Source organism: Triturus cristatus, chromosome 3_2 (assembly GCF_964204655.1).
Source record: "Triturus cristatus chromosome 3_2, aTriCri1.1, whole genome shotgun sequence".
In the NCBI taxonomy this organism is placed as follows: domain Eukaryota; kingdom Metazoa; phylum Chordata; class Amphibia; order Caudata; family Salamandridae; genus Triturus; species Triturus cristatus.
In genome coordinates this window covers 385,167,644-385,187,060 of record NC_140584.1, presented here as the reverse complement: position 1 = coordinate 385,187,060, position 19,417 = coordinate 385,167,644, and the positions used below count along the sequence as shown (strand labels likewise).

At 44.0% G+C, this 19,417-nt stretch overlaps 1 protein-coding gene across 6 annotated transcripts in view; it reads left to right on the top strand.

The window, feature by feature from the left end:
* The window catches only part of AIRIM (AFG2 interacting ribosome maturation factor), a 222,309-nt gene that overhangs the window by 190,213 nt on the left and 12,679 nt on the right, over positions 1-19,417 (top strand). For all 6 annotated transcript variants that reach the window (XM_085647911.1, XM_085647910.1, XM_085647915.1 and 3 more), the window contains one exon: positions 16,922-17,037. In XM_085647911.1, the coding sequence (XP_085504037.1) occupies positions 16,922-17,037 (116 nt within the window). The remainder of the gene's footprint in view (positions 1-16,921; positions 17,038-19,417) is intronic.

Below are 19,417 nucleotides of genomic sequence, written 5' to 3'. Positions count from 1 at the left end.
GAAAGGTTTATGAAGATTTGTCAAACAATGCCAAAGTTATTAGCCAAACAAACATCAGCAAAGCCAATATGTTTCATCTTTATTATGTTCTTTGGTGTAGTTGTTATTGTAATGTGTTTGAATGTGTGTGGCTAGGGTATGCCAGAAAACTGATAGAAGTTCTTTTAACTGTGGTCTTTTACTTTAACCAGAAACAATTTGATATGAATCTACAGTTCACAAAGCAATATAGTAGGCATGATAAGGAAAAAAGGAGAAGTTGCTTGTGTTAACAAAAGCAACATGCTTGGAAAAAGTTGCAATTTAGTCAGTTAATCTCACATCCCACTATTGTTGTAGGTTTCAATGCATGACGGCTACGTGTTAGTGCAGCAGTTGCCCTAGGTCTGAGACCATAGATCCTCTTCTAGAACTTAAAATCTGCATTGCTAAAACACCAGGAATACAGTTTGCACGCAGCACTTGTTTTCCTAAAGCAGATTTCACAAATCACAAGTATACTAACTTTGAGCATGTACCTTTAAGCTTGAGCTGCTGAGTTCAGAACTTTAAAGAACCAGGTTTGAATCCTGATGTCCGCTCAACATCCTCTGAGTCTGGGAAAATCAATTAATCTCATTTGCCTTAAAGAAAATAAATCTGACCTTGTGTAATGTATTTGGTGCTCATGTAAAGCGCTCCAATGCCCTTAGCCGAGTACGCGCTATACAAAACTGGTAGAAACAATACATAGTTGTTTATCATTATCAAGAGCTGTATGTGTTTGTAGTGGAGTATAGCAGTCACTCAGGAGGCAGATATTGTACAGCCCAATTACTATGCATCTCATTGCTATTAGGCTAGACAGAGCGCTCTCTGTCCAAGTCTTTAATGAACGTTAAATGTATTAGTGGATGTCTGGAAGATGCTGCGGGCACTAAAGAGGGCCGAGGCTTCACCGGTGCAGCGCTCTACATAGAGCTTCCACATATTTCATCTGCTAAATCTTTTTCTATGCAGACTTGAGGTTAACAGATGTCTTTTACTGGGATTACCATATCCTTACATAACCACATGCCATCAAGTTTTTTTGTGTAATTGGTGCAAGACTGCATACACCAGAATGCATCTATTTATTAACTGAAAAGTCCAACCAGAGCTATAGTGAACATAGTGGCCACATTGAGTAAGCATTAGTAAACTGGGTCACAAGTATGTTCATTTTGAGTGTGTGGCTTTACAGACTGTGCTGCTGTCTTTGGAACTGTGGAGAACCAGGATCTAATTCCTGTGCCTAAAAGAAAATAAATCTGACCTAAACACACACCCGCTGTTAATAAATGCTGCAAATACATTTTAAATGAGCCAGCTTGAGGCAGTAGCGACTGGGGGCAGGTTCAAGGAACGATGTGGGAAGAGTGCTGGAAAGGAGAGAAGAGGACCTGCAGATACTCTATTATGGAGTGCTAGAACCCAAATGAGAACTTTCAGAAGAGAGTGGCCAGTGGAAGGACACACGGGCCAAAGACTGGAGACTCTACTTTGGCAATGCTCCACAGGACGGAAAGAAACAAAAAGCCAAAGTGAAAACACATGGACAGAGGCGCTAAGACAAATTGAAAGCACAGGAAGTCAAAAAGGGCTGACCAATTAGAAGCAAGGAAGTTGGAACAATTCTGATGCCAACGAATGGTAAGTAGTGGTCGTACTAAAAGCCCATTTTTAGATTTTTTGTCTTCAAGGACCGTAGATCGTCGCAAGCGACAGCGCGCATGCACTGCCTGCAAGCTCAACCTAACCATGCTCTTCCTCCAGAAACTCTGACTCCCGTATAACTACCCAGTGGCAACCACCACTGTGTAATTATATATACTTTATATATATATTAGTAGCATGTATGGCTGTAGATAAATTCTGTTCTCATTCTTCTGATGTGGACTGGGATGTTAGCAAGTTGTTTTTCTTTGAAGAATGTTTTTGAGTTGTGAGATGCAGTTTGACAACAGCTCTTGATGCACATTTTGGATGGACACTCACTCCATGTTAGATCTGTTTTTTTTCCCATCGGATTCGGACGTGCACCGAGTAGGCTCCGAGTTTAGCACATTCCTAATGCGTGTGTCCTGTCCTGTTGGTGCCCTTCTTCCTAGCTCATTGCTGCAGAGATATATCTTGTTTCCATAGCTCCAGCGGACCCTTGATACTTGGTCACCATGGACCGGCATCAGGGACTTGCCCCTTCAGCGGCCTAAGACACGTGTTGTTCTTTCCGAGAATGAACCAAAAGTGATGGAACAAACACCATTCCAGACTACCCTCGATGCCACGCTAAATATCTGTGAACCGAACATCACAAGATCTGTAATCTTTGCCTATCGCAGATCATGCTGACGCCAACTCCCCTCATGCCTAGCATTCTGCAGTAGAAAACCCTTTGCTGCTGGGTAACGTCTGTGGGCAAGCACCATACAGCACCAAGATCTGTCGGGGACTCCGGGCATCCTCGGGGTAGGGGAGTAAGATGCCTTTTGGCCGGCACCCACGCAGAGAAAGAAGCTGAACCATCAGGGCTTACCTTTGCCCACAGCTACTCAGCAGATTTGAAGAAGATCCGCCACCGGAGGTATCCCCAGCATGTAAGTCCAGCCCTTGGATGAAGACCACTGTGGGTATATTTATTCCCAAAAAACATAAGACTGCTCCCTGTGCCAAGGTAAAGCACCGCTCCCAAGGGAGTAGAGCATTGATCCCAAGCACTCTGGTAGAGACAACCTCACAAAAGGGCCACTGCTCTCCACTGAGTCTGGTCGGTATTGCAGAGGGAGGCAAGCCTCCTACCATGGCTGTTCACACCCAGTCTTTGACTCTGGCACCGAAGGTCTAAACTGCTCCAAACCCATCAAGGGCTTTCGACGGCCCTTAGCTTACACATCTATCTGCTTCCACCTAACCGCGGTGTAGCTTACATGCAGAAAAGACAGCAAACTTCTTTGTTCAGAATACCTGTGGTTAAAGCATTTATAGAGGGACTAAAGAGGATAATAACCCACAAGCCCCTGCAGACCTTTCTGAACCTCAACATAGTTATTATCAGACATATGTGGCTGCCAGTTGAACCTTTGCATTCATGTCTTCACCAATTCCTTTCATGGAAAGTAGCTTTTCTAGTCGCCATTACCTCTCCTAGACACATTTGTGAGCTATGAGCATTTACCATTCAAGAACCCTGTATCCCCTTTCCATCGCAACCAAACTGTTAAACTTCCAGTATTTTTCCCACTGCCTGGTACTGTGGTGGAAAGGACATTACATACTATAGATGCCAAAAGGTCCCTTATGTTCTACATAGACGGGACTAAACTATTCCATAGTAAAGACCAACAATTTGTCTCATTTACTAAACCTCACGGGAGAGAGGCCATTTCCAAAGCTGGCATAGCCAGCCGGCAAGTAAAATGTAGTCAAACCTGTTACCTCAAGGCCAAAAGCGTACTTCACCATTCCCCTAGGGCACACACTACTCATCAAAAAAGGTGCTACAATTATTGTTCCCTCTAATATTGTTCCGCATGTGCAGCAATTAATGATCTGTGTCCCACACCAAAAGCTGTATGCACCAAAGACCTGCATCAAATCACTATGCAAGCAAGTGTAACACATAAGCTACAAAATGCAAAAATTAGACCATTTGATTCACCTTACCCTCAGTGTCAACCAGGCATACTTCTTTACATTCACTTGACAGTTACCCTGTCACCCTCTTGACACAAATTAGCTGCTTCCAGATAGCTGTTGAGTCTGTCCAGCCATGGAGTCAACTCAACCCTACTGTTGCTTTGCCCACCCACAGCAATAAGATTAGGAAATCTGCGGTGTTGAAAGTGTCATGTTGGGAGTACTAACAATCCACTTGGACTCTATCATAGCAAAGACAATCAACAAACGTCTAGAACCCCAAGCACAATAAACTCTGGCTGCTACCTAACATGTAATCACTCAAGTGTAGGTTATAATATCTAAAGGGACATGTATACAAACCGACATCCTATATTTCTTTCTCATTCACTTATATGCTTAAGCGATACTATAGGGTAACTGCAACACAATTGAAACACACCTTCAAATCTAATGCGCGACACAACATGCTACACTATTAACTCACACGCTATCATTTATACATCATTTACTAAGTTATTCAACCACCCAGAAAGCAGTTTGGGGGCTTTAAGAGGGGTATGAAGGACTTTAAAATGCTACAATACTTTACTATATAATAAAGTAGTTGGGTGTACTAACAAAACAGCGTACTTCCCAAAGCAACCCTTCTTTCCAATCTTAGAATAACAACAGGTTGTGAAAAACAATAAGAATCTAAACCAATGACTTACAGTTTGAATGCAGCTTTTTGATGCCCATAAACCGATCACTATTATATTAGAAGGCTTGTAACGTATGAACTGGAAGTAATAAAATGATCTCAAGAGTCAAAAGCTGTTACCCACATGCCTCTCAATATAAAATAAAAATCTGTGATCCGCATGTTACACGATGTGCAGACGTATTTGCCCTCTACTCAACTTTAGTAGTCCTCACTGTGACTGGACAAAACACAGAACTTTCACAGAACTGTTTTAACCCCTAGATATATCTTAATCAGAATTGTTGGGCACACAATGATCTCTGCAGCAAGTGTCATAACACTGCAAGATATTTTAAATTAGGCAATCTAGAATAGACTTAGTTACATATTTCCTTGTTAGCACGTTCCAGCAGAGGATTAGATGTATAAGTTCACTATCAGACTCTGATGTTTAAGCTCTGACCCTCGTGACTCCACCCTCAATCGTCTGCCACACTTTGACTCTCAATTTATGGGTTCCTGAAATATTATTTTTTCCAAGTCCAGCGGTGGATTCTATGCACATTTTTGTCACATAAGAAAGCACCTTCAAATATGCATTCAATAAATGTGTTGTACCAAACCCTCTTGTGTGTTGATTTATTAAGACTATAATGTTGCTTCATGTCTAATACGAATCTAGGTACATACTGGGCGCACAAAACATCTGACTTGCCTCTTGATTTGTTGTCGATGCGAGAGGCCTGAATGCGTTTAAATGGATTTAAAAAAAATGATCACTTGTAATAAATGTCTCTCATTGCAGTGAAAGGTGAATTGTTAAAAGAAAGTCTATTTTTTCGAATTTTGAAAAGTCTTTATCATATTTCTATTTGGTGCTTGTTGCATGATCTACATTTACATCTAACATTTTCAAGGTCTGCGCTTGTGCGAAGTGAGATCATTAACTCTGTTCTACTGAGTTTACTCGTTTCTCTCTGAAGCTCCCCCACCAGTGTTCCTCACATAACAGAGAAGAGTTTGTCTGGCCTCCTTCCCAGCTGGGTTCCTTTACCTTCCTCAGAGTGTCGTCCAACAACAGACTTGATGCCTTCCACGTGGGCCCCTTTTTAACGATTTGCACCTTCTACGTTTCAGTTACCTTGCAGGTGTTGCAGTGATGCCTTGCTGTGAGGGATGCCATTGACTGCAAACAAAAAGTGCCATGTTAGCGGAAATGAATACCGTAGTGTGTGACAATATGCTAGGGAAAACCTTCTCTAGTGAATATTTATTGTAAAATTAAAGTACTTCATGTAATGTAGGAAACTCTCCGAACTTCAAATCAGTCCATTCGCTGTAACAGTCCACCATGACATATTGCACGGATAAAAGGAATTTGTGCATTAGGCCTATCAAACCTACTCCTTCTTTCTGGCATGCCCCATCTAGTAGGCTTACAGATTTAATGGGGCTAGGATGTACTTTTTTTGTTAGCATCAATACACACTTGACAATAATGAACATATACCTTCATCCCGGTCTGTGGCACGCCACCAGTAGTCTGTCCTGAGTTTTTTCTTGGTACCTGTTTGTCCTGCGTGCCCTTCATGAGCAAGTGCACGGAGTTGTGACCTCAAAGAAATGGGCACAATCAATGTGTCATTTCTTATGATTACCACGTTATCGATAGTTAATTCAGCTCTACTCTTCCAGTACAACCTTAAGTTAAATTCCAACCATTTATTTTGACATCCAAAATTTTCTCCTAGTCCAACCTCAAACAATAATGTAGTTAGCATGGCATACTCGGGATCTTTTTGGATAACGGACCTCCATTGCTTGCAACACACCATGTGTTCACCATCCGGCCCATGAGTCAAGCATGCAACTGTAATCTCTTCATCCTCTTCACACCATTCATTGTCACATATGTTGTGCCAGGTTAAACACCTATTCATGCAATATTTACACTAGTTTTGAAATGTGTGTGGATACCTTATCAGAACTATCTGATCTGTTCTAATTAAAAATGGTGTGCCCCATAGGAAGCTTTTAAATTTGGTTACTGCACACAAACACGCCAGCAGTTCCTGTTCTACTTAGTTTGGGAGCCTCTCAATTTACGAGTGCTATAAGGTTTTCGTCATGTGACCCAGCCTAGCTTAAGAGAGCACCTAGTCTCACTTGAATAGCATCAACAGTTTTACTACAACTCAAAGATGCATCAAGTGACTGTGAAGATGGAAAAGTTCACCCTTCAGTACTTGCATGATTTTTTCAAAATTCGCCCCCTAAATGAAGTCTGCATCTTTTTTTGATTAAACTTCTCCTTGTTTCTACTTAATCTGCATAATTCTTCACAGATCTCGAGTAGAACTCTTCTTGTCCCAGGAATGATACAAGTTTTTCTTTTTTACTGGGTAGTGGTGACTTGATGATAGCAGAGACGAAGAATGGCTTTGGGACTACTCCGGGGACATATATAACGTGCCCTAGATCAAGGTTGGTTTCCAAGAATTAAACTTTTAATTTTTTAAAGGTTAATCCACTTTTTGAATCCTCCATAGGACCTCATGTAATGTTGCAAGATGGTCAATTTGTGTGCGGGGGAATAAAAACAGTATAACATTTTGTAACAGACATACTCAATCCATGCCCTCAAAAATGTTTCACCGCAGAAACACAGTTCAGGCTGAAAAGGCATGCAACAAAATTTGAATGCCCCCTGAGGTAGGATAATTGATGTGAGGTCTCATGAGTTCTTTTGTCAAGAAATCTTGGTGGTAAGCAGCTGTAAACTCAAGTGTGGAAAATACTTTGATTTCCTTAAATGTGGTATCATTTCATGTGTATTGGGAATTGGATGGTTGTCGTCTACTGCTTGGCGGTTCAACTGGTGCAAGTTAGTACAAAATGTAACGTTTTCAGTTTTCTTTTTGTCCATGAAACAAGCGATAGCTACTGGGATGTTGAGACGGGTTCAATTATCCCTTCAGCTAACCAGTTTTCCAAAACCTCTTCCACTTCCTGCTGAGCCAAAAGAATTACGTTGTACACATATTGCTTCAGAGGTAGGGCTGCATTCTTCAGTTTGATGCAGTGATGGAGCCCTCTGAGATGGCCGAGTTGTCTAAAAACGCTATTGTACTCTTGCAGGACATTATTGTCAAAACAAGCGTCTTAACAAATATTTTACAGCCTGAGTCAGTTACTTCTGAGTCCTTGCTTCCTTTTAACTATGCCTTCATTGACAGTATGATTGCTTCTTGGTCAAAGCCTTGTTCTTGCCCACCTTGAATAAGGAGGTGGCCAGATGACATCACAGACAGGGGACTGGTGATCTGGATTTTCTTAACAAGCATCTCGCGCGAGTGAATCTTATCATGCAGGTCTGAATCAGTAAGATCAGCTCTAACACTTTTCCCACCATTCCTCCACCCAGAGCGCACAGGAGCATGAGGGATTTGGCAAGCACATTGTTTCCCTTCCAGGGTCCAGGGAATCCTCATCAAAGTCATAAGCATTAGAATATTCCCACCTACGTGCTAGGACCCCAGAGCACATATTAAATATATAATATGTATATCTGTATAGCATAAACAACCTGTACGGACTACATATGTATAACTATGCAGCCTATGTTAAGGGTTAAAAAGTGCTCTGTGTACATTGTATTTTCCTTTAATAACCCTCTTACCAGACTCAACAATTTTAGTAAATCAGAAAGAGAGAGCATAAGGTTAAAAAACAACTCCTTGATTGAAGAGAAAACTGCAAGGAAGTGCAAAAGGCATCGTTAGCCTATGGGCTGCATTGAAAATATAACAAGTGCATTCCGGCACCGTGCCTTTAAGATCTCCTGTATCCCATCATTGCGACCACTGTAAGAAACTTTCCAGAACTCTTCGAGAAAATCCGACTTCATGGTCTTAAAGAAAGGAAGAAATCTTCAGGAGGATATTCTCCTGCTTCTTCCAAGTCTTCCTCTCTGCAGAAGGCTCCTTCTAGAGGCAGATCACCCAGCAGACGTGAAAAAAGGAGAACAAGATCAGCTTCTAGCGGTAGAAAAATACCAGTTTCTTCTCCATTGGGATCGACATCAAGAGTGCCCCCGACTTCGAGGCATTCTTCGCCTGCAATGCCTTCGAGGACCAAATGACGAAGACCGATGTTGAGAGACTCTACCCCAACAAGTGAAGAAGTAGTCGAAACCTATATCGTCAAGAGTCCAATCATCCTAAAAAAAAAAAAAAGACAAGTCTCCGCCGATGGCATCCAGGCAGGTACACGCTCTGTCGAAGGTCGATCTTTTACACTTGATATCGAAGCATATTTTGATGGAGACCTTGTCACTGGTTCTCTCCACCGCTCAACGTCGAAACACGCTTTCCTGGGAGAGCCCCGTTGTTGGCAATCAGGCATCGTTCGACTTTGAGGCAGACTTCTCCGTCATCAGCAACATGACGCTGACCGATATCGAGGCACACCTCTCCGTAGACTGCAACGAGGCGCAGTTTGACATCGAGACACACATCTCCATCGGCAGCAACCAGGCGCCGCTTGACGTCGAGGCAGACGTCTCTGCTGGTGGCCCACCTTATATCGAGACACAGAGCATTTCCGTCCACGACGACAAGGCGCCAGTCAACGTCGAGACAGACACCGCTTACGCAGTCTCTGCCGACGGCAAGGAGAGGCTGTTCTACATCGAGGCCTCATTCATCACCTTCAACACCACCTCATTGTTCGACGTTTAGGTAGCATTCTGCACCGTATAAGCCTACACAGCATTATCTGTCCCCTAAACAAAGGTCTTTGGGACGAGCGTCAGCTGCCTCTTCAGGTGCCTCCTCACTCGGAGGCTCCTTTTTAACCTTGCTCCACAGTGGCTGGTGAGTGTACGCAACTGGCCTGTTCCACAAATCCCAGACTCTCAATACTCAAGAACATATTCGCCTTCATGGTCTTCCCCAATGACACCGTCTCCTAAACCAACTCCATGAGCCAAGACTCTTCTAGCCTGCCTGGCAGAGCCAAGCTCTCCTATATCCCCAACAAGATCCAGGGTACCCAGAGAAACCACTACTCAATGCAGAACTCGCTCAAGAACAAGGAGTAGATCTCAACGCAGGGCCAGAACATGATCCCCAACGCCTGCTAAAATCTTGGAGTTTGCACTCACGCCACCGGGCATGTAGATCCCCATCATGGTCTACATCCACTAATCATCGTAGAGGGACTATTCGCTGACACTCACGGATACTCCACCAGTGAGATTATCTCCCATTGATGACATCAACACATTTAATGAGGTATTGGTTAGGGGAGCGACCAAGTTGAACATTGATATTTCATTGCCCCCTGCAACCTCATTGGCCATTTTCGAGACTGTTGCTTCCATCGGTTCCAGGTCTCCTCCAACCAGTTATGAACATTTTTTTACTCCAGCCTCACTTCGTGCGACTCCACCAAGGATTTTAGAGAAATATAAGGCTCAAGACCAAGATCCTTTTATTTCTAAGAACTGATCCTCCACCAGAGTCGGTCATTGTAGCTGCTGTCAGCATCATCATCCACCCTGCCTGACAAGGATAGTAAGAGAAAAACTACAGTGGTTCCATAGGAGTGCGAAAAATTACTTGATATACGGATTCATCAAGAAAATTGTTGCTTAGTAAACTACGAATAATTAGCAATTATATCAAATGAAAATTAGCACATCAGTTCAATGTGGTTGGAACATTAGATTGAATTAAACAGCACTCACAAGTAGATACTTGCAAAAAATATTGTATTCAATAAATTGAGGCTCTCATGGGTATTTACAATTATTTACAAGGCTGTCAAAGCTGAATACACAGAATTGCAGTGACGAGATATGGTGACATTCAGTGCTCAGTGATGGTGGTGAAGTGCATATATACAAAATGAGGGAATTAGGAAAAGGTCAGAAAATACAAGGGGTGGCAGAGTGGGCTAAAGAACGGTGATGGATCAAACCCAGATCTGTTGACTGGGTGTGAGTGTTTGATTGGTTCTGATGCTCCGTCCATCACCACCCCCTTTTGTACCGCTTTGTTCGCCATAAGTTGGCAGGGTATGCTCAGACGTGAGTCCCTTGCTCACTTTGCCACTGGATTCAAGCAAGCCTGGCTGAAGACGGCTGAAATGCCAGAAACCGGTCTAGGAAGCTTGTTTCCGGTCCAGGGAAGGCATGGCTTGGCAGTTCGGGCTGTACTGTTCCCATGAGGCACAGGGTCAGACTGATTTGCATATGGCCATGTCTGAACTGGGGTGGCAGAGTGGGCTAAAGAACGGTGATGGATCAAACCCAGATCTGTTGACTGGTTGTGAGTGTTTGATTGGTTCTGATGCTCCGTCCATCACCACCCCCTTTTGTACCGCTTTGTTCGCCATAAGTTAGCAGGGTATGCTCAGACGTGAGTCCCTTGCTCACTTTGCCACTGGATTCAAGCAAGCCTGGCTGAAGACAGCTGAAATGCCAGAAACCGGTCTAGGAAGCTTGTTTCCGGTCCAGGGAAGGCATGGCTTGGCAGTTCGGGCTGTACTGTTCCCATGAGGCACAGGGTCAGACTGATTTGCATATGGCCATGTCTGAACTGGGGTGGCAGAGTGGGCTAAAGAACGGTGATGGATCAAACCCAGATCTGTTGACTGGTTGTGAGTGTTTGATTGGTTCTGATGCTCCGTCCATCACCACCCCCTTTTGTACCGCTTTGTTCGCCATAAGTTGGCAGGGTATGCTCAGACGTGAGTCCCTTGCTCACTTTGCCACTGGATTCAAGCAAGCCTGGCTGAAGATGGCTGAAATGCCAGAAACCGGTCTAGGAAGCTTGTTTCCGGTCCAGGGAAGGCATGGCTTGGCAGTTCGGGCTGTACTGTTCCCATGAGGCACAGGGTCAGACTGATTTGCATATGGCCATGTCTGAACTGGGGTGGCAGAGTGGGCTAAAGAACGGTGATGGATCAAACCCACATCTGTTGACTGGGTGTGAGTGTTTGATTGGTTCTGATGCTCCGTCCATCACCACCCCATTTTGTACCGCAGAAAATACAAGGGCAACACAATATCTCCGGCGGCTAGCACATTTGATTAGTGATTTAGACCAGGAGATTTGCTGAAGCTGAATTAAATATTAGCGTCGCTGTTTTGACCCAGACAGAGCTCAGTGAAATTGTCATAAAGGGTCTTCTTCAGGACAAGGGGCGGTGACAGCCCAGCATGGGGGTGGGCACCCTTAGGCGTCCCTCGCACAGACACAGGATTTGAACTGTGACTGATCCCTTCTCCAAACTTTGTTACATCACCCTCATGGATTAATCGTGTTTGGGCTACTCCATCAATCACAATAGGATCCCCATAGCCTATATACTGAATACCTTGAGCCTTCCTGACGTTTGCAGATCCTCTGGTCGCCTCCTTTCTGCAAGGGAGCCCACCCCCATGCTGGGCGAATCAGGAGAATCAGGACTCGACTCCATCCCGCCACTCTGACTGTGAATAGAAAGTGCAAGGGCTTATTGGTGTCACTCACACCTCTGAGGTCTCCGGTCATTGAATCGATTCCTCAACTGGTCCCGATGCTCCCTGAATTTCCTAGGCCATCGTCAATCCTGCAGCAGATGGAGGCCTTCAAGGTGGCCATGCTGCAAATTTTCGGTGCAATTCCAGGTTCCTCTAGTGCAAGTTCCGGTAATATGGAACTGCAGAAGCCTCCAACTGGGTTACTACTAACGGACCCATTCCCAGCATGGCCTGTCCCATGGGGACCAGGCACCTCGCCTTTTATTGACAAAGGTACAGACTTCTGCTGAGCCTCAAGATCCATGTTGGTCCTTATTCCACTGATGCAGTACCAGCGGTGCCAGAAGAGGATCCTGTGCCAATGCCAATATTGTACCCTGAACTGACTTTGGCTCAGACCCAACTGATCTTAAGCTAAGAAATCACAAAAGCACAAAGTTGTCATGCACCCTGTCTGTAACCCAGTGACTCCCACGTCTCCCCTATGAGCAGAGGTGCCATTATCCTTTTGGTTCTGACTCTGTTTCTGTGCCAGAGCAGGGACTTCCCAGGATGTTAATGATGATTAGCTCTACCATCACTGTACCAATGATGTCTTTTTTTTATTGATTTGCAGAATGCGAGTGGGCTTTTCACCTCTCCTTAAATAGAGCTTGACTGGCCACTTGGGCATCAATGGAAAAACAGTGCCTCATTTTGCAGTTATGGTCTGGGGGGAAGCCAATGCACTAGGCTACGTTCAGTTGAGACCAAAACAAATGTTCTAATTGAGATTTTACATCCTGTGCCCGCTACATCTGAGCCTGCTTCCTTTTAACGAAGGCCTCTTGGTCCAAGCCTTGTTCTTGCCTGCCTGTGAATAGGCAGGTCACCATATACATCTCATACAGGTGCCTAGGGAACTGGATTTTCTCACCAAGCAGCTCACCTCAGGGAGTCTTATTGTACAGACAAACCTCGACCAGTAATGGGAATCCCAGCTCATTTCCAACCCCTCCTTTGGATAGGGAATCCAGACGGATTGGGGTGTTAGCAAGGACATGTTATCTTCCACCACTGTAACGTGATCCGTAAAGGCTGTTTGTTTGCTGGGTTGTTACACTCATAGCTTGTGGGGCATGGCTAGCTAGATCTTGCTGGCAGTCCCAGAAGATCTTGGGGCCTTTTTGGTTAAGCCGATTCCTGATGGACAGGGCACAGCCAAAATTATTTGCTCATGTCTGAATACCACAGATTACCTGGGGAGAGCAGTAGGTACTACTGTCGTACTTTGTCGCCACATGAGGATATGTTCCAAAGGATTTCCTGGTGATGTACAGGCCTCCCTCTTCGAAGGGTCCCGCCGTATCGACGAGAAGAAATTTTCTGTGTTGGAACACTTTAAGGGCAGTAGAGCTACCACACACTCTTTGAGACTGTTGACTCCTGCTAGACAGTTCCTGCCTCAACTGAGAAGGTTTGGGGGATATTCAATAGGGCTGGCATATGTACCGACATATAAGATGGCTTTCCGAACCAGCGCAACAGATACCCCAGTTCCTTTAAAGCTGTGGATGGGGTTTGGCAGTCAGTATGCAGACCTGCAAGTCACTCCTACAGCAGGCCTTACACCTCTAAGGGAGGGTTCAGCATACTACATGTGTAGATTTATCTGCATGAGCACATATGCCTCTGTGATGTCTAAGTCGATTCTTAAATATTACTAGTGAACAGGGAAGCCATTACATGTGTTGGACACTGGTGTTTACGAGTTCCCCAGCTATATGATGGCTTCACTGAAACAAGAGATGTTTGGTATCAAACATCTCATATTAATACGCCCACACTGACTCTAGTGATGGATTTATTAATACATGCACCCACAGGGCAACTTAGAGGTGCCCCCTGAAAGCATACCGACTACCTGTGTACTGCTGACTGGTGCAGATCAGTCTGCCACCACAGACAGGTTTCTGACCCCCTATATGTGAGAGCCCATGCTCTGAGGGCTGAAACAATGTCTGCCCCTTCCGGAGGTGTTGTCGCCGCCTCCAAGCAGGTTGGCCAAGTAATCCGCATAATAAGGCAGGAGGCTTCAAAGGCCCATGTGACACAAGCCTTCCCCAGACAGTGGAAATGCCACCCCCTGCCCAGACCCATTTGGCTCCAGGACAAGCAGGAAAGTAGGCTAGTCAGGAGACATGTTCCCCTCTCAGGCTAATACCACCTCTAAGGTGGGCTACCTAAAGGGAACACAACTTTTATAATTGCACCATCTTAATGTTGGCAGAATTAGGCTCTCTGGGTCACGGTTATACACACTTTGAACAGGTAGTGGCCATTTAGAGGGTGTAGGCAACCTAAAGGTAAGTAGCCCATTGGCTACTACTTGTCACTCCCTGTAACACTCCTAAATTGAGTATTTAGGTGGCTCCCTGACACCAGGATCAAGAAGAGAGGGCAAAGAAGAGCCGCAAGAAATGCGAGAACAGAAGACTGACTGTGGACTTTTGGTGCCAAACGCTGCCTGCCTGCACCAAGTCTCAACAATTGTGACCAGCATCTCAACCTGCAGCTAACCAGCTTCCAAGAACCCCAGGAGACTGCCACCCCTTCGCAAATTACTAGCAATCTCCCTTGGAATAGAGGAGCTACTCCTCTGCAGTCCGCAGGTACCGAAAAGCAAAATCCAGTTTGCCGAGTTGCAGTCCACCTGCCAGCCCAACCCTGCAGTGCCCCAGGAAGAGGTACCTTTGCTCCTGAAGGTCAGATCTGTCCCCTCACTAAGTGAGAGGATACCGGGGGAACATCCTACCGAGAGAAGAAGTGGTATGTAGAACCACACCACACACTGTAGATAGTTTTCATTTAGTCACTAGGTCCTGAGGAATCGCCAACTGATCTATTAGAGACATTTTATAGGCGAGAAACATGTTGACCACTAAGGGGTAGAGCGTAATTTTTGTCAGATTAAAACAAAATAGTCGCCCTCCTTCTTCTTTTTACTTTTTAATCAGGTTGTGACCTCTCCAGAATAAAAATAATTATAGAGGATTCCCTTACCTGTTTTAACCCACACACCACATCTACATCTTACCAGGCCCCTCACACCCACGGCACTTATACGGCAAGGAACAAAAGATCTCCGATAAAGAGCCCCTTTATGAGTGCCCGTCGAGCATTGCAGCACCGGTTTGACAAGGAGCAGACCCATATGATGAAGCATGACACCTAGCTTGCTGGGTGTGTGAGGGTCCTTGTTCCGAAAGGAGGTATTTCCCACCTCCCCACCACTCTGAGTACTCACCAGGTGGCCAACTTGCCACCCAGGAACACCGTACCTCTTTTGCCTTCTAGTTCTACCCAGGGCAAGTACGGTGGACCTTTATCAAGCCCTCATTGTCCCCCTTGTTGTTTACTACTTAGAGATTTAGGTATCATTTATAGTTGTTTAAAGTTTATCTTAGATGGTTTTTAATCGCCTTGCTTTATCTTTCTTGTTTTATTATATTTTCCTTCTTCATAAATGTTTTAGGTCACAGTTTTCTGCTCTATACTGCTTGATATCAATTGAAGCATACATTAGAGTATTTAAGAAACCGATTAGTTTGTATTTTCTTTTACTGGATCAAATAATATATTTATATAATTCACAAAATTCTGTTTAGAATGTATTATAAATACTATTTTTCTACTTGTATGCTTAAGCAAACGAGAAACTAAGGTGTGAAAGTGGGATATTCTATCCCTCTAAGTTAATGTGTTTAGTATCTTTTATTTATATCTGGAGGTATTAGTAAGTATGGCTATCAGTTAGTTGTTCCTTAGTGCTTTACAGAGGTTATCTAATGAGAAGGAACTATTGGGGTAGTTGTTCAGAGGAGAATCCACCATTTTGATTAGTTTATTTGAATGTCTTTTTTAGAGCAACAACAGGTCACCCCACGTCCAATTTAGGCTACGTCTGCACATGGAGATATTTATAGAGTGTAGTTTGTCTTTTCTGGTACTTAGGTGTCCACTAGGCAGTCTCTTTTTGTTAGAAACGAGATGCTTTTTATATTGACTAGTTTGAAAATGTTGGTTGCATTCTCACTAGAAGTTCAGAGAAAAGTTTTCTTTTTGTTAAACAGATTCAAATATTGCATCAAAACATGAAACAAATGAGCCTTTTAGCTTCACCAGGCCTTGCTCTTTTGAAACAACAATGCAAGTCTTTGAAGTTCAACCATAAGGCTTTAATGGTGAGTGCAGATACATTTTTTTATTTCATTGGCTTTCAAGACATTACTATTGCATATATTCCATTAAAGATAGTTTAGTTAAAATGTGTGCCATGAATAGCCCTAGAAACGTTTTAAAATGATGCAATCACTTGATACCATAGAACTTTGTGAAAAATACACCTTTTCCCATCCCAGTGCTTTGTAGCTCACAGAGCGTAATTCACCTGAAACTCACATCATAGCAAGTGATTGGAACTTGTGTGTTCTTGACGCCTTCCAACAGCGTCAGAATGAAAAACCTTGCACTCTTTCATTCCACTCTTTCATTCCTTAAATCATTCGGACCAGTGAGTGAAATCAGTCTTCATTTCCTATCATTAACCGCAGGGGTCACAGGGAGAAGATGCTTAAACCCCTGCTTAAAGGGGAACCCAGCCCCCTTTCCCATCTCTTATCCACCAAGGCAGCTGCGAGGGGCCACCATTCACCTCTCAGAAAAGAAGCAGTATAGCAAAAAGAAGAATAAATTACACTTCCTATTCTGCAGCGCTACAACCAGAGAGAAGCAACATATAGCATCTTTCACTTACCTTCCTGCCTTCTTAAGTTGATGTTTGGTGTAGTCGGACTAATATTTTCAGTAGACCAGTCACAAACAACATGATATGGAATTGGACAAACTCTATGAAGCGCAGCATTGTGACAATTGGCTTAGGAACAGACTGTCATACTTTTGTGCTGTCACACTGTTGTAATTCCTATTCTTTTTGTCTGTTGTTACCAATCATTAGTTGTAAGGAATGTTATTTTTCCATTTGTTTTCCTCGTGAATCCTTAACTGCTGAGCAGATATCTGAGAAGAAAGCTCCTGCTTGAGGTCAGAGAAGGTAACTTGTCCGTGATTAAAGAACTGCCTCAGTCCTGGCAGATGATGGCGGAGCAGGCACTGCCAGATCCAGTACCAGGTGTTTTTGAGTATTTATGTGCTTCATAATGTCTGGTGACTTCAGAAGCAATCTCCTTTACTCTGCAGTAGTGTTTACGATTTCATGTGGTCATTTCTCTTCTTCACCAAAGCTCTAACTGATCCTGACCCACTTTTGGTCCCATGCTAGATACCATTTCTTTCCTAGAAACTACAGAGTCCATGTTCTATGGGTTTGCATTAAAGACGTAGAGTTAAAAAATAACAGAATAGCTGCAGCATTAGAGGACAGCAGGATTTAAAAAAGTTTAGACTGATTAGCAACAAGCCTGAAAATAGTATAGCAACCCACAGAGAGAGCACAACAGGAAGGCAACACGTGATTAAAATGAAAGTGGCACAGAAGTACTACTTTCAGTGAGAAGTGTATGTACATGGAACCTTTGATTATTTTTAGCAGTAAGGTCATTTGCACAGGTTGTGCCAATACTGTTATGGTAAACCAGTGGCAATTCACAATATGGCTCGGGGAAGTTGAAGTCTGCTGTGACCTGCAGGTCAAGAGTTTGGATCCTATGAAAGACTTGACTTTTTGACCTGCCGGGTGATACACATAATACCAATGAGCTGCTTATAAAAATCTCTAAAACTGCATTATTAAATGCTGCCAACATGAAGGTGTAAAGGTAGAAATCAGCATAAAGGCATGGGCCTATTGTAATATATGTCAATGAGATTCTGCGAGGATTTAACTAATCTGAGGGATACTTCTAACTGCAGACTCCTCACCTTAGAATGCTTCCCAAGAGTCAGACTAAATCCAGAAAACTTTATTCATAGCGGTGTTCCTAAGCACCGCTAGGTGGTGCTGTAGCTTTGCGCCAACCCCTCATGACCCTGGAAGTGTGAGACCAGATTTGCATATAAGCTCTACCCCTGTGCGCTCACATCATTTTCTTAATTTCCAACCCTTCCAACGCAAATCTGGAACTCTGCTCCCACCTTTACTGTTTTTTCTGATAACTTCTGAAACAATCTTACCAGCGTTCTACAGAACGATGTCCCCACCTAAAACAACAGGTTTCAAGCCATGCTGCGACTGAAATAAACAGATGTTGGTAGAGAACCCATACAAGGTGTCTCTTTGGTGTTTGGGCTTTGGCCGTGAATCCTAAGTTGTGCAATAAGTGCATCCTCTTGCACCTGAAGGTAATCTGAGACCGAGAGGTGAAGCTGTATGTCCACAAAGACAAGAAGTCCTGTCCTTCACAAACGTCCCGATCCAGTTTGAGGGCATGGTCCTGGTCTCGAGGCCATTCCTCGACTGCTCAACTTCACTAAAAATCCACTAGTAAGATGAATTCCAAGTACAAGCATAAGAAAGCGATCCAGGACTCAATCCCATCATGCCACACGGACTACAAAGAGAAGGTTCAAGGGCTTCATGATGTCTGTCACACCCCTTCAAGGTTTCCGGCCATGGAATTGATTCCTTAACTGGTGCGCTTCTAGGTTCCTCTAGTGGACCTTCCTTCTCCATGGAACTGCAGGGTCCTCCAGTCGGGTTACCACAAGCGGGCCCATCTCCAACATGGTCTTTCTCATTGGAACCCGATACTGTCTTTACTGGCACTAGTACTGTGGCATGATATCCATGTTAGTCCCCTCTACCAGTGCAGTACCAATGGTTCCAGAACAGGCTCTGATGCCAATGTTATTCCCTGAACTGACTTTGGCTCAAACCCTACCGATGTTGAGCTCTGAAACACAAAAGTGCAATGGTCATATGTAACCCAGTGTCCCTGCCACACCTCCCCTACCAGCGGAGGCTTCATTATCTTTTTTGTTTTGACTCTGATCCTATGCAAGAGCAGGTGTGCCATAAGATGTTGATGATGGTGATGACGTTCTCTCCCCATCATTATCCCGGCGGTGCCTTTTTCGTTGATTTACAGAATAGCAATAAGTTTGTCACCTTGCATGTAACAGAACTTGACTTGCTACTGGGCCCGCATGTAAAAGAGTGCCTTATTTGCAGTTATGGTCTGGATGACAGCTGAGGCACTAGAATTGCAGCTATCCTCAGTTGAAATCAAAACAAATGTTATAATAGACAATTTACATCCTGGGCCAGCTACTTCCAAGTCTGCTTCCTTTTAACAATGGGCTCACCCTTTCATCAGTCTTACATTGACTCATTTCTTGCTACAGGGCCACCAAACCACACTAGATTGCCCTTAGTGGTGCATGCCCAACTGGTGAGAAGTAGGATTCACTTTCCTCCCGGGTTGATGATCCATCGAGTACGACAGATGGGTCTTGCAGATCATTTAAAATTGGCTATACCCTGCACTCTCTTTCTGCCCTGCCCACTTTTCCTCCCACACCAGAGTGAATTTCCGACAAGCACCTGTACATTG